The sequence below is a fragment of the Salvelinus alpinus genome, chromosome 10 (genome assembly GCF_045679555.1).
Source record: "Salvelinus alpinus chromosome 10, SLU_Salpinus.1, whole genome shotgun sequence".
Classification (NCBI taxonomy): Eukaryota; Metazoa; Chordata; class Actinopteri; order Salmoniformes; family Salmonidae; genus Salvelinus; species Salvelinus alpinus.
In genome coordinates this window covers 34434006-34446296 of record NC_092095.1, presented here as the reverse complement: position 1 = coordinate 34446296, position 12291 = coordinate 34434006, and the positions used below count along the sequence as shown (strand labels likewise).

The 12291-nt window shown below is 43.0% G+C and overlaps 1 protein-coding gene across 1 annotated transcript in view; it reads right to left on the bottom strand.

The window, feature by feature from the left end:
• Positions 1-3368: 3368 nt before the first annotated feature.
• The window catches only part of malrd1 (MAM and LDL receptor class A domain containing 1), a 130610-nt gene continuing 121687 nt past the window's right edge, over positions 3369-12291 (bottom strand). The window contains exons 30-34 of the mRNA XM_071329042.1: positions 7897-7994; positions 7523-7619; positions 7184-7244; positions 6033-6134; positions 3369-5947 (exon numbers count right to left, since the gene is read on the bottom strand). Coding sequence (XP_071185143.1) covers positions 5849-5947; positions 6033-6134; positions 7184-7244; positions 7523-7619; positions 7897-7994 — 457 coding nt within the window. The 3' untranslated portion in view covers positions 3369-5848. The remainder of the gene's footprint in view (positions 5948-6032; positions 6135-7183; positions 7245-7522; positions 7620-7896; positions 7995-12291) is intronic.

Here is a 12291-nt window from a genome sequence, read left to right as displayed (position 1 = left end):
TCCTGTTCGTGCGTTCTTTCCTGTTCGTGCGTTCTTGTTATATGTTCTCAAGTTCAGGTCTGTTAACGTCGTTTATTGTTTTGTAGTTTATCAAGTGTTTTTTCGTGTTCGTCTTTCTTTAATAAATAAATTACTGTTAATCTAACTGCACTGTCCAATTTACAGTAGCTATTACAGTGAAAGAATACCATACTATTGTTTGAGGAGAGTGCACAATTATAAACTTGAAAATGTATTAATAAACCAATTAGGCACATTTGGGCAGTCTTGATACAAATTTTGAACAGATATGCAATGGTCCATTGGATCAGTCTAATACATTATGGCCTTTCTCTTGTATTTCAAAGATGATGGTACAAAAAAATTCATGTTTTTTCTTTGTATTGTGTTTTACCAGATCTAATGTGTTATATTCTCCTACATTAATTTCACATTTCCACAAACTTCAAAGTGTTTCTTTTCAAATGGTATCAATAATATGCGTATCCTTGCTTCAGGTCCTGAGCTACAGGCAGTTAGATTTGGGTATGTCATTTTAGGGCAAAATTGAAAAAAAGGGTCTGATCCTTACTGGCATACATAAGCAGCGCGTGAGTTTCAAGTTTGGGAAGATCATTTTCACCATAAAAATGCACCTTTATAATAAAACCATTACATGCATAATCACATTTCCAGTCACTTTTGATAGTGGTGTTTTCCCACTAATGGAACATTCACGCTTATAGCCTACTGCCACGTGCACATTGCTGCGCTTATAATGTGAAGAAATAGCCTAATAGTTTATAAATATTTTAAGCTAAATGTTTAAGCAAATTGCGCAAAACAAGTTTTTTGATGCTAGTGGTTGTATTAATTTGGGATCTATTGCACCCCACAACTGTCCCAGACTATGTTTGGTATATTTATTTATTGCACAGAATAGAATAGGTCGACTTTTTTACTAGGGGGGATAGTAGATTGACATAGGCTAGTGCTTTTGCTGTTCGTTAGGCCTACTCATCTTGTTGGCTGACGAAAAGTTAATGTGGACAGTATCTTCAATATGCTCCTCAGAATTGGATAAGGATACTCGCAGACCCCGATGGGTCGGTCTTCACTTGTAGCCTGTGAGAAATACCTGATCATGTGATGGAGAGCCATGTGAGTGAGAGGCACTTCGGATTGCACAGCACTCAAGGAGAAGGGCACAACTCAGCAGTCTAGGCCGCAAAAGGCATGGATTTTTTTGGGGTGCATTACGGCCACAAAGTGGATGCTGCCGTGAAATTCAAGGCATTATCAAGTGCTTGTCAAATTGTGAATGAGAGACTATTCAAGTGTACAGCCTGCTCAAAAAACAAAATGCCTTTCAAGCTACATTTTTCAAATCATCATTAGAGTCTCGTCACGCAGCCTTACAATGTATTACAGAACATATAGCCCAACGTTTGTAGAACAACTAAAATTACATTTAAAAACTCTAAATTTAGCTTATAAGAGTACATATTTCTTTGTTAAGCGCTCAACACAGAATAGCTGTCAGGGAATTCTAGGAGTGGTGGGTGTAGAGTCAGACGCAAAGAGCAATACTTCCAATGGATGTGTTTATTTCCCTTGGTCTAGCCAACAATCAGGCAATGACCACAAATAAGGTATGTCTCCAAAAACCAGGAAATAACATACAACAAATTACACAGGAGAACAACTACTTCACCACTGACAGTAGGAATAAGCCCGCACAAAAGCAGGCGGGCACTGGAAGTTTAAATAGACCATTGATGAACCAAAATAAGCAACAGGTGAAAACAATCAAGACAAAACCAACAGAAAAGAAAAAGGGATCGGTGGCAGCTAGTAGACCGGTGACGACGACCGCCGAGCGAACAGGGAGAGGAGCCACCTTCGGTGGAAGTCGTGACAATAGCCGCATGCTCAAATCGTTTGGAGAAAATATTTTTTTTTCAGCTTTGTTCAATTGTATTCTTCATACTATAAAATACTATAAAATAACGCCATGGAATTCTAAGCAAATCTTGTCTGCTAAATGAACAAGTGTAGCCCACAGGCATTTGGCATAGCCACATCAGGACCTAACATAAGGACAAATCAGAGTATGCTATTCTTTTCTTCTGAAATAGACTACGATTTCTTCTTGTCATGCTTCTTTAGACCTGTCTAAAATAAATAATGGATTTATTGTGAAGGTGTAGGCTTTATTACATGGATTTATTAGACTTTTTCAAATGTAGATGTTCCAAATGTCTGCATCAGTGGCTTGTGTGGAAGCCAGGAGATGCTAAATGTGTTTATGTTAATTAACGGTCAATTACCGTGAGACCGACAGTTATTTGCTTGACAATCACCGGCTGACAAAATTTTGTGACCTTCACAGCCCTAGTAAGGTCCCTCAGTCGAGCGGTGAATTTCAAACACAGATACAACCACAAAGACCAGGGAGGTTTCCCAATGCCACGCAAAGTAGGGTACCTATCGGTAGAAGGGTAAATAAATAAATAAGCAGACATTGAATATCCCTTTGAGCATGGTGAAGTTATTAATTACACTTTGGATGGTGTATCACTATACCCGGTCACTACAAAGATACAGGCGTCCTTCCTAACTGAGTTGCCGGAGAGGAAGGAACCCGCCCAAGGATTTCAACAGCAGGCCAATGGTGACTTTATAACAGTTACAGAGTTTAATTGCTGTGATAGGAGAAAGCTAAGGATGGATCAACAACATCGTAGTTACTCCACAATACTAACCTTCACTTGACAGAGTGAAAATAAGGAAGCCGGCACGGAATAAAAATATTCCAAAACATGCATCCTGTTTGAAACAAGGCACTAAAGTAATACTGCAAAAAACGTGGTAAAGCAATGAACTTTTTGTCCTGAATACAAAGTGTTATGTTTGGGGCAAATCCAATACAACACATTACTGAGTACCACTATCCATATTGTCAAGCATAGTGGTGGCTGCATCATGGTATGGCTAACTTTGTAATCGTTATGGACTGGGGAGTTTTTCAGGATAAAAAAATTAACGGAATGGAGCTAAGCACAGGCAAAATCCTTGAGGAAAACCTTGTTCAGTTTGCTTTCCACCAGACGCTGGGAGATGAATTCATCTTTCATCAAGACAATAAACCAAAACACAAGACCAAATATACACTGGAGTTGTTTACCAAGACGACAATGAATGTTCCTGAGTGGCCGAGTTAGTTTTGACTTAAATCCGCTTGAACATCTTTGGCAAGACCTGAAAATGGTTGTCTAGCAATGATCAACAACCAATTTCACAGAGCTTGAATCATGTTGAAAAGAATAACGGGCAAATGTTTGCTTGCCAACCTATTCCAGTCAGAATAGTTTTTGGTATTTGCTAGATGTTAGACATGATATTGTAATTTATTGTATGCATCTGAACCCTTCTGGACCCATATAGCAAGGCCAATGACAGCAGCTATTAAACAAAATAAAACAGAGCAAAACAACAGTTGGTTGGAGTACAGAAACCACAATCCCAAGGGCACAATGAGACAGAGAGAACGAGAAGGTAAGACTACAACATTGGTTTGGATCATCTGTATCATTTTATTACCAAACACGATGATCTCAGACTCATATGATTTCATTTACATTTGAAATGCAGTCAAATTGTAGTCAATATAAAGTTCAGAATGAAAGGATTATACTATAATTACATTTGATCTGTGCTTTAATAAGAGACATTATGCTGCATGACATTCCCAAGTTGGTAATACACACCACATGCACTGGAAGAGAGTCAACTTAAATCCAGTTCACACTGGTTGGAACGGTAAAACTAATGTGTGAGTTATGTTCCAGGTTAAATTAATATTGACTCTTACATGCACACTCATGGTTTCCCCTAATGTGGTCTAAAGAAGAAAATAGTATAAAGATTTCCATTAACATGACACCATGAAAAAATGTATGTCATTGTGAGCCAATAATAGACTGACAATTACTGCTAAGAGGACCCATAACCCCAAAGAGATCTTCATTTTCCATGCCATGGGATACAAAACGACCAGGTTGCAATGTAAAATCGTAATAGTGTATTGAATTCCATTTAAAGTGACAGCATGCTATTATATGTCTTGTCTTCTGCTCTCAGAACATGGACATTGCAAACAGTCACCAGATACACTTACTGTAACATTTCACTCAACAGCTGAGCTAAACTTCAACCTTGGCTATAGCCTGTCCTGTTTTTTTAGATAGTTACTCCTACCATGTACGTGTTTCCGAGAGCAGAAGACAAGGTTGAAGTTTAGCTATTGAGTGAAATGTTACGGTAAATGTATCTGGTGGCTGGTTCTTTGCTGATGATTCGGTCAATGTGACTCGTTTTAGGAAACTGGGCGTATGTCGCACGTCACTACTTCACAGGAGATGTATTTGGACGTGGATCTTTTTTTTAATCAAAATTTGTTTTTTGCTAGAAATTCCTTCTGGAACATGTGGATTCTCATGTGCCTTAATAACAAACTTGTATCCATCCGTAAATGCGAATAAAATTGTTCAATTACGAGCCTAGTTGGTTTAGCCACGGAAAAAGACAGGAACCTTCCCGCTAGCCATGATTGGCTGAGAGAATGGATCAGCTGAACATGCCGAGAGATGAGTTTGGATTGGTCGGCCATGTAGCATGAGCTGCTCAGTATGTGTTCATAGTCCTTTCCACCGCGCCGTTTTTGAAAGATATAACGTTAGCCATCGAGAAGTACACAAGTTTTGCTACTTTTCTCAACAACATTGATGCCCTGAATTTATCAGGTGCTATCGACAGATCAGTTGGACAAAGTGATGGGCTACTTTCTGCGCACGCCAGTCAGTGTGAACCGGAGTGACTTGACACAATACTGTCCAAACAAGACGTAGCTACAAACAAAACTGAGTTAAATGGTTCCAGTCTGCCGTGAAGCGTTCATCCATGTATACGGGAAAGAGTCTAGCTACATTTTCAGATATTATACGTTTCTAATTTGGTCAGAAAGTCGTTTTCATTGCAAGTTAAAGCGTACTGTTAGCTGTACGTCTAGACAATAGTGACCCATCCACTTAGCTAGATGTGGCTGGGGGGTGGTTATATCATTTCTTTCACATGACCCATCAATTTAGACAAGTGTGTCGGGTAAGGGTCATCTAATAATTATACAATATTTTTATCTGGACACTTTCTGTTTTTGATACTGCTACTACGCAAGTAAGCATTTTACTGTACTGTTTACATATTGTGTATCTTGTGCATATTACAAATAAATGTGTTTTTATTTGATATAGTGTGTGTTTACCAGAGATGGTAATGTGAAGAATAACATGACCTGCACCAGTCAGATTAGGATATATGCCAAGGACTAGATAAAGTGTATTTTTACCTGGAGGTTTCCTTATGGTAGGCTACTACTTTTACCACTTTTAGTCTTGAAACCTTTGGTTGTTTACTAGACTACTCACTCTGTTTAGCACATGGCCTCCTGTGTGTATCCTTAAAGAGATGGATGGGGCTAAGGCTTAAGAGGGTGTGAATGATGCTGAATGGGTGTAGACAAAGAAGAGCTCTCCAGGTGGTGCACCAAATTATTCAAGGGACGTTTTCTCAAAAGTGGGGTTACAAGTTTATCCACTTTCAAAGCAGAATTGCTTTTCCATTGTTCCTCAACTGCAGTATGCGATATACCATTTTCTAGCTCTGAGTCTCTACTTTTATCCAATGTAACAAACAATTTCAAATGTTGCTACGTAAGACCGAATCGAGGTGGTCGGTCACAAATGTATACAGTAAAGTTGACATGAGTATTGGCTATGGCACAGTAGTGTATGTAGAGTATCTGTTGTTTTTATGCTTCAGAGCTGCTGCAGTCAGCCCCATTGGCAGTGGAGGGGTACTGGTACAGAGGGTTTGGGAAGGACAGTTTGGCATCTCTCCGGACTGGACCCTGCAGAACACACACACAGCATTACAATTTGACAGAGAGACAGTGAGACAGTTGGCAGACAGGTCAACAAGAGATGGAAGCCTACCTCCCACTCCGCGTCCCTCCTCCAGGGGTAGACACTGATGGGATGCCCAGGACCCTCCCTCGTCTTGGGGTTAAGTCTAGGGCAAGTTCCCAGACTGGGGAGCTGAAGGGAGAGAAATAGTGAGAGACAATAGAGGAACTACCTTTGTCTCTAATCACTCAACCCACACCTCTGACTTCTTTTTGTTTCTAAAGGTTGCTCTTTATACAGAGTGAGCTCATGATAAAATTTCCCATTGACATCAGTCATCCTCTTTTTCCTTGTCAAATAGGCTGTGTCTCAAATGCCAGTATTCCCTCTATAGTGCATCACTATTGACCAGGCCCATAGGGCTCTGATCAAAAGTAGTCCACTATATCGGGAATAGGGTGCCATTTGAGCGACAACCATAGACTCCTCTCCTGTCCACTTCTCTGTGGATAAGGTGAGTGTTGCTCGCAGTGTGAAGCCTGTGTGATTGAGGTACCCTCTGTGTTGTAGCCTGTTATAGTATGCACAACGGAGAGAGACGGATGAACCACACATACCTCTACCCGTCACAGCAGAAATCAACACCCTCCTGCGCACACACATGCACATGCACATACATACACACACGCACGGACGCAGAGAGACAAATGCACGCACGCCAGAACACACGCGTGCAACGTTGTGACCCCCGTCATCGACACTGTGACAGTGATGACTCTCGCAATCACTCCCGCTTTTACTACCGCTCAATAACACACACACAAATATAAACACACTTCAGAAAATGACAGCCATCTCCTGAGTGAAATTGCTGTGATGGCATCTACTCCCCTGCAGGGTACGTTCTCAGTGGTGGTAGAGGAGAGAATGATTGCGCACGCGCGCACACACACACACACACACACACACACACACACACACACACACACACACACACACACACACACACACACACACACACACACACACACACACACACACACGTATCATTGAAGAAGCGGAGGTGTAGGGCTTTGCAGACATTCCACTGACCACAATTACAATCATGTCTGAGAAAGATGTCATCCACTCACACACAAACTAAATGAGTATCTAATGAATTCTAAATCATATGGTTTAAGAACGATACATTTTATATGGGAGCTTGATTGTCATTGAACAGAGAAAGGCGGTGTGCTAACCTCTGCCCTCCAATCAAAGGCTGGGTTGTCCATCACCTCAAAGTCCTTCAGGTCACGTTTGCTGTGGAAGCAGACAAAAATCGGATTCGTATTTTTCAGTAACAGTAATAATAATAACAGCAACAGCAGCAATAATGGGGCGTCAGGTAGCCTGGTGGTTATAGCGTTAGGCCAGTAACCGAAAGGTTGCTGGATCGAATCCCCGAGCTGACAAAGGTAAAAATCAAGACAGATCACACAGGTGTTTGATTGAAATCACAGTATTTTCCGACGTCATTCATGAAAGCAACGTCATTACCATCCCCTTTATCAACATTAACATCCTAACCCATGACTTACTTCAAAGAGTGTCTCTTTAGGAATACAAACAGGACACAGACAGCAATACCAAGAATCAGCAGGGTCAATCCAATGGCTATGCCAGCATACACAGTCTCTATGGGTGAGACAAATACATGGATTTACAATCAATAAACACCCCAGAGACTCACACAGTCTTACGGTACATATAGGGTTGCAACATTCTGGTAAGTTTCCCAAAGTTCCCAGGTTATCCTGAAATCCTGGTTGGAGGATTCCTGTATATCCTGCTTATTCCCTCCTGATACCGGAAAACTTCCAACTGCGATTTATGGAAAACCTTGGAATTTTCAGAAAGTTACCAGAATTGTGCAACCCTAAGTTCATATAATAATAGGGTATGTCCATATTACCTAGTCCAGGTTCCTCTGGCAGGGCTGTTGAGATTGAGGAAGAGGGAGAGGGCTTTGGTCTCACGTGGCAACGGTTTCCTGTCCAACCATCCTGGCACCTGGAAAGGGTTAATATTAAGGTGAAGGGAGAACCGGCCACCTTTTCCCTCCATTCTACTGGCCAGTCTCTTGATAACAAGATGGATGGATTTGCTACAAATGGGACTATCGAAACTGGAATATTCTCTGCTTTTCTGAAACATGGCTCTCTGACAAGATACCCCCTATGGCTATCCAACTCGATGGATTCTCCATTCACCATGCCGACCAGACAGTGGAGTCGGGAAAATTGAGGGGGGGGGCTGCCTCTTCATCCACAACAACTGGTGTGCTGACTCGAGTGCGGTAGAAGTGACGACCCATTGTTCACCTGTCTTGGAATACCTGATGGTCAAATGCTGACCCTTTTACCACACGAGGGAGTTTTCAGCTGTTGTATACATTCCACTTTAGGACAAGACAAATAACAATCTGGCACTTAAGAAACTGTACTAGGCTATAACCATCCAGAGGCTGCTTTTCTGGTTGCCTGCGATTTTATTTCAGCATCATTAAGACATTTCCATCAACACTTCTCCCTTGCCACTAGGGGTGATACAGTCTAGAGCACTGTTTTTCTACCCACAAGCAAGCACACAAGGCCCTCCCTCGGCCGCCGTTCGGCAAATCAGATCATGACTCCGTACTCTTGCTTCCTGTTTACAAGCAGAAGCTCAAACAGGAATTACCTGTGACTTGCATGGTTGAGAAATGGTCTCCAGGATCAGAGATTATGCTACAGGACTGCTTTGCTAGCGCTGATTGGAATATGTTTCGGGACTCCGCAGATAACATCGACAAGCTAACCACCTCCGCCACCGGCTTCATTTGGAAATGCATCGGCAACGTTGTCCCCGTAGGATAGGGCTACCACACACAGAGCTATCGCGGACAACCCCGAGGCTACGGCTGAGGACAGGAACAAGTACAAGAAGTCCCACTGTGACCTCCACAAAGTCATCAAACGAGCAAAAGGACAATATAGGAATAAAATGGAATCATATTACACAGGCTCTGACGCGCGCCGCATGTGGCAGGGGCTACAGTCCATTTACGGATTACAACGATGTCTCTCTACCAGACGAGCTCAATGCATTTTATGCACGCTTTGACAACAACATCGTGCCGGGTGTGAGGGCCGTCACCAACCCAGAGGATTGGGTGATCTCGCTCTCCAAGGCTGATGTGAGTAGTCTTTCATCAGGTCAATACCCGCAAGGCCGCAGGGCCCCATGGTATTCCAGGGTGCGTTTTCAGAGCATGCGCAGAACAACTGGTATATTCACAGTAATTTTCAACCTCTCCTGGTCCCAGTCTGTAATCTCCACAACTTTTAAGATTACCACTATCATCCCTGTTCCCAAGAACTCTAAGGCTTCATGGTATCTGTAGTCATGAAGTGCTTTGAGAGGCTGGTTATGGCACACATCAACTCCATCATCCCAGACACCCTAGACCCACTCCAATTTGCATACGGTCCGAACAGATCCATCGATGAAGCAATCTCAACTGCACTCCACACTGCCCTCACCCACCTAGATACGAGGAATACCTATGTGAGAATGCTGTTCATTGACTACAGCTCAGAGTTCAACACCATTGTCCCCTCCAAGCTTGTCACCAAGCTTAGGACACTGGGACTGAACACCTCCCTCTGCAACTGGATTATGGACTTCCTGACAGGCCGACCCCAGGTGGTAGGCAACATCACCTCCACCACGCTGACACTCAACAAGGGTGTGTGCTTAGACCCCTCCTGTACTCTCTGTTCACCCACGGCTCCAACACCGTCATCAAGTTTGGTGACGACACGACGGTGGTAGGCCTGATCACCGGCGACCATGAGACAGCCTACAGGGAGGAGGTCAAGTTCCTCCGTGTCCAAATCCCTAAGAGCTTAAAATAGTCCACACACGCGCGCAGTCGTGAATAAGTCGTGACAGCATCTCTTCCTCCTTAGGAGGTTGAAAAGGTTAGGCATGGGCCCTCAAATCCTCAAAAAGTTATACAGCTGTACCATTGAGAGCACCTTGACTAACTGCATCACTGCTTGGTATGGCAATAGGACCGCCCTCGATCGCCTGGCACTAGAGGGTGGTGTGGACAGCCCAGTACATCTCCCTGCCATCCAAGACCTCTATATCAGGCGGTGTGAAAGGAAGGCCCGGAAAATCATTAAAGACTCCAACCACCCAAGCCATAGACTGTTCTCGCCGTTTCCCCAAGGCAAGCGGTACCAGTGCATCAAGTCTGACACCAACAGGCTCCTGAACAGCTTCTATCCCCATACCATAAGACTGCTAAATAGCTAATAAAAGGGCTACAAGGACTACCTGAGTTGACCTTTTGTATTTTATTCTCTCTGCACACTCACAGGGTCATACACACTACGCACACTGCTACTCCAACACACACACAAACACTCACTCCATCACTTGCTCACACACACACACACATAATATGTACATACATTAATACTGACTCTACACATACCGACTCACATACAATCATCATATACGCTACTGCTACTGTTTATCATATACGCTGACGTCTAGTCACCTTACCCCTATACATATTTACCTCTATCACTCCAGTATCCCTGCACATTGGAAATATGGTACTGGAACTTATCCTGTATACAGCGTTCTTCTTCTTTTTATATATTTTTTGGTTTTACCTCGTTATTTTTAGTATTACGTTGTTATTGATTACTGCATTGTTGGGGTTAGAGCTTGCAAGCACGACATTTCACTGTACTTGTGCAAGTGGCATTGAAACTTAAGCACAAACCTCACACTGAATGTCCACACTGAATGAGCGAACAAAGGCTTGGAAGAAAGTAAAGGAGGTGCAACCTCCTCAACGGAAAACAATGTCCCTCTTATGTGGAGAATCCTACATGGACAGTACCAGTCGACGGAACAAGGAGCTTCATTCAGACACCTCAGTTGAGTGATTAGGGTGCCTCTCCATGGCACTGCCGTTGAGAAAACAACCCATTTATTCAAGTCCACATCTGCTTAATAGTTTTCGGGGTAGAAATGTGCCGCCGTGGGATTTTTCTAATGCAAAACAAACATTCCTGGACGAAACATACGGCTTGCATTAAGCTGTGTTATATTCTCATTCCGAAGGGTCTCTTTGCATATTGTGTGGCAGGCTGGCCAGGACTGTAGGCTGGGCTCTGGTCCAGCTTCTCGGAGGATCCTGCCCAGAGGACCAACATGACCTGCTAAGTCTGAACCTCTGACTCCCTGACATATATAGGCCCCAGGCACCACTACATGCTCGGGTCTCTGACTCCATATTAAAGCCTGCCGTGGCACAGCACTGCACAGTCTGTCACATAATCATGAAAGAGAGAGTGAGAGAAGGAGAGAAATGGGAAAGGGGCAGCAAGAGATTGAGCAAGGGAGGGAGGATGAGAAACAGGAAAGAGGAGAGCAAAGAGAGAGAAAGGTGAGGGAGGGAGAGAGAGAGGGGAAAGGGGGGTGAGGGAAATAGACAGTATTTTTACTGCCAAACACCAGTGAAATATCACCTCCCCAGAGTTTGGCCGATTTAAAAAATGTGGAACCATTTGCATCTCAATGTGACATTCACATAGCATTGTGGGAAAAGACACATAATATATTCCAGTCAGTCATGTGGCTTTGGAGTGCAGATACCAGGAAGAATGTGAAATGCCAGGTAGTAGTCAACATTAAAGAGAGAGTTCACCCAAATTACAGTAGTCAGGTAAACAAAGTCAGGTAAGCAAAACCATGGATTGCTGTCTTATCTTGTCCATGTATTGCTTACAGGTTAAGGAATTTAGTCATTTGGGTGAACTTTCCCTTTTATGTTGACATCAGCAGGTAGCTATAGTAAGTATATTGCCTAATGTTTAGACTAGGCGTTCTATCGAATGCAGAATATTTTATTGAAGATTTCACAGCGGTTAACTACCACTTGTCTTGCATGTCGTCAACTCTTTCCCTTTAATATCTCAAGTTCTAGTTCCTTAGCTCCTTAGCCCAGTATGTGGTTTGTGTAAGATAAAAAAAATGTGTGTGTGTGTGTGTGTGTGTGTGTGTGTGTGTGTGTGTGTGTGTGTGTGTGTGTGTGTGTGTGTGTGTGTGTGTGTGTGTGTGTGTGTGTGTGTGTGTGTGTGTGTGTGTGTGTGTGTGTGTGTGTGTGTGTGTGTGTGGTGGGCGACCACAAAGAGTTGGAGTTGAACTCTATCCACACGGGGTCACGCTAGCCTCCCTAAATCCAACGGATTAATCTAATGTGAAGGTCTTACGCGCTCTTCCCTCAAGACAATTTGCGGTGGGG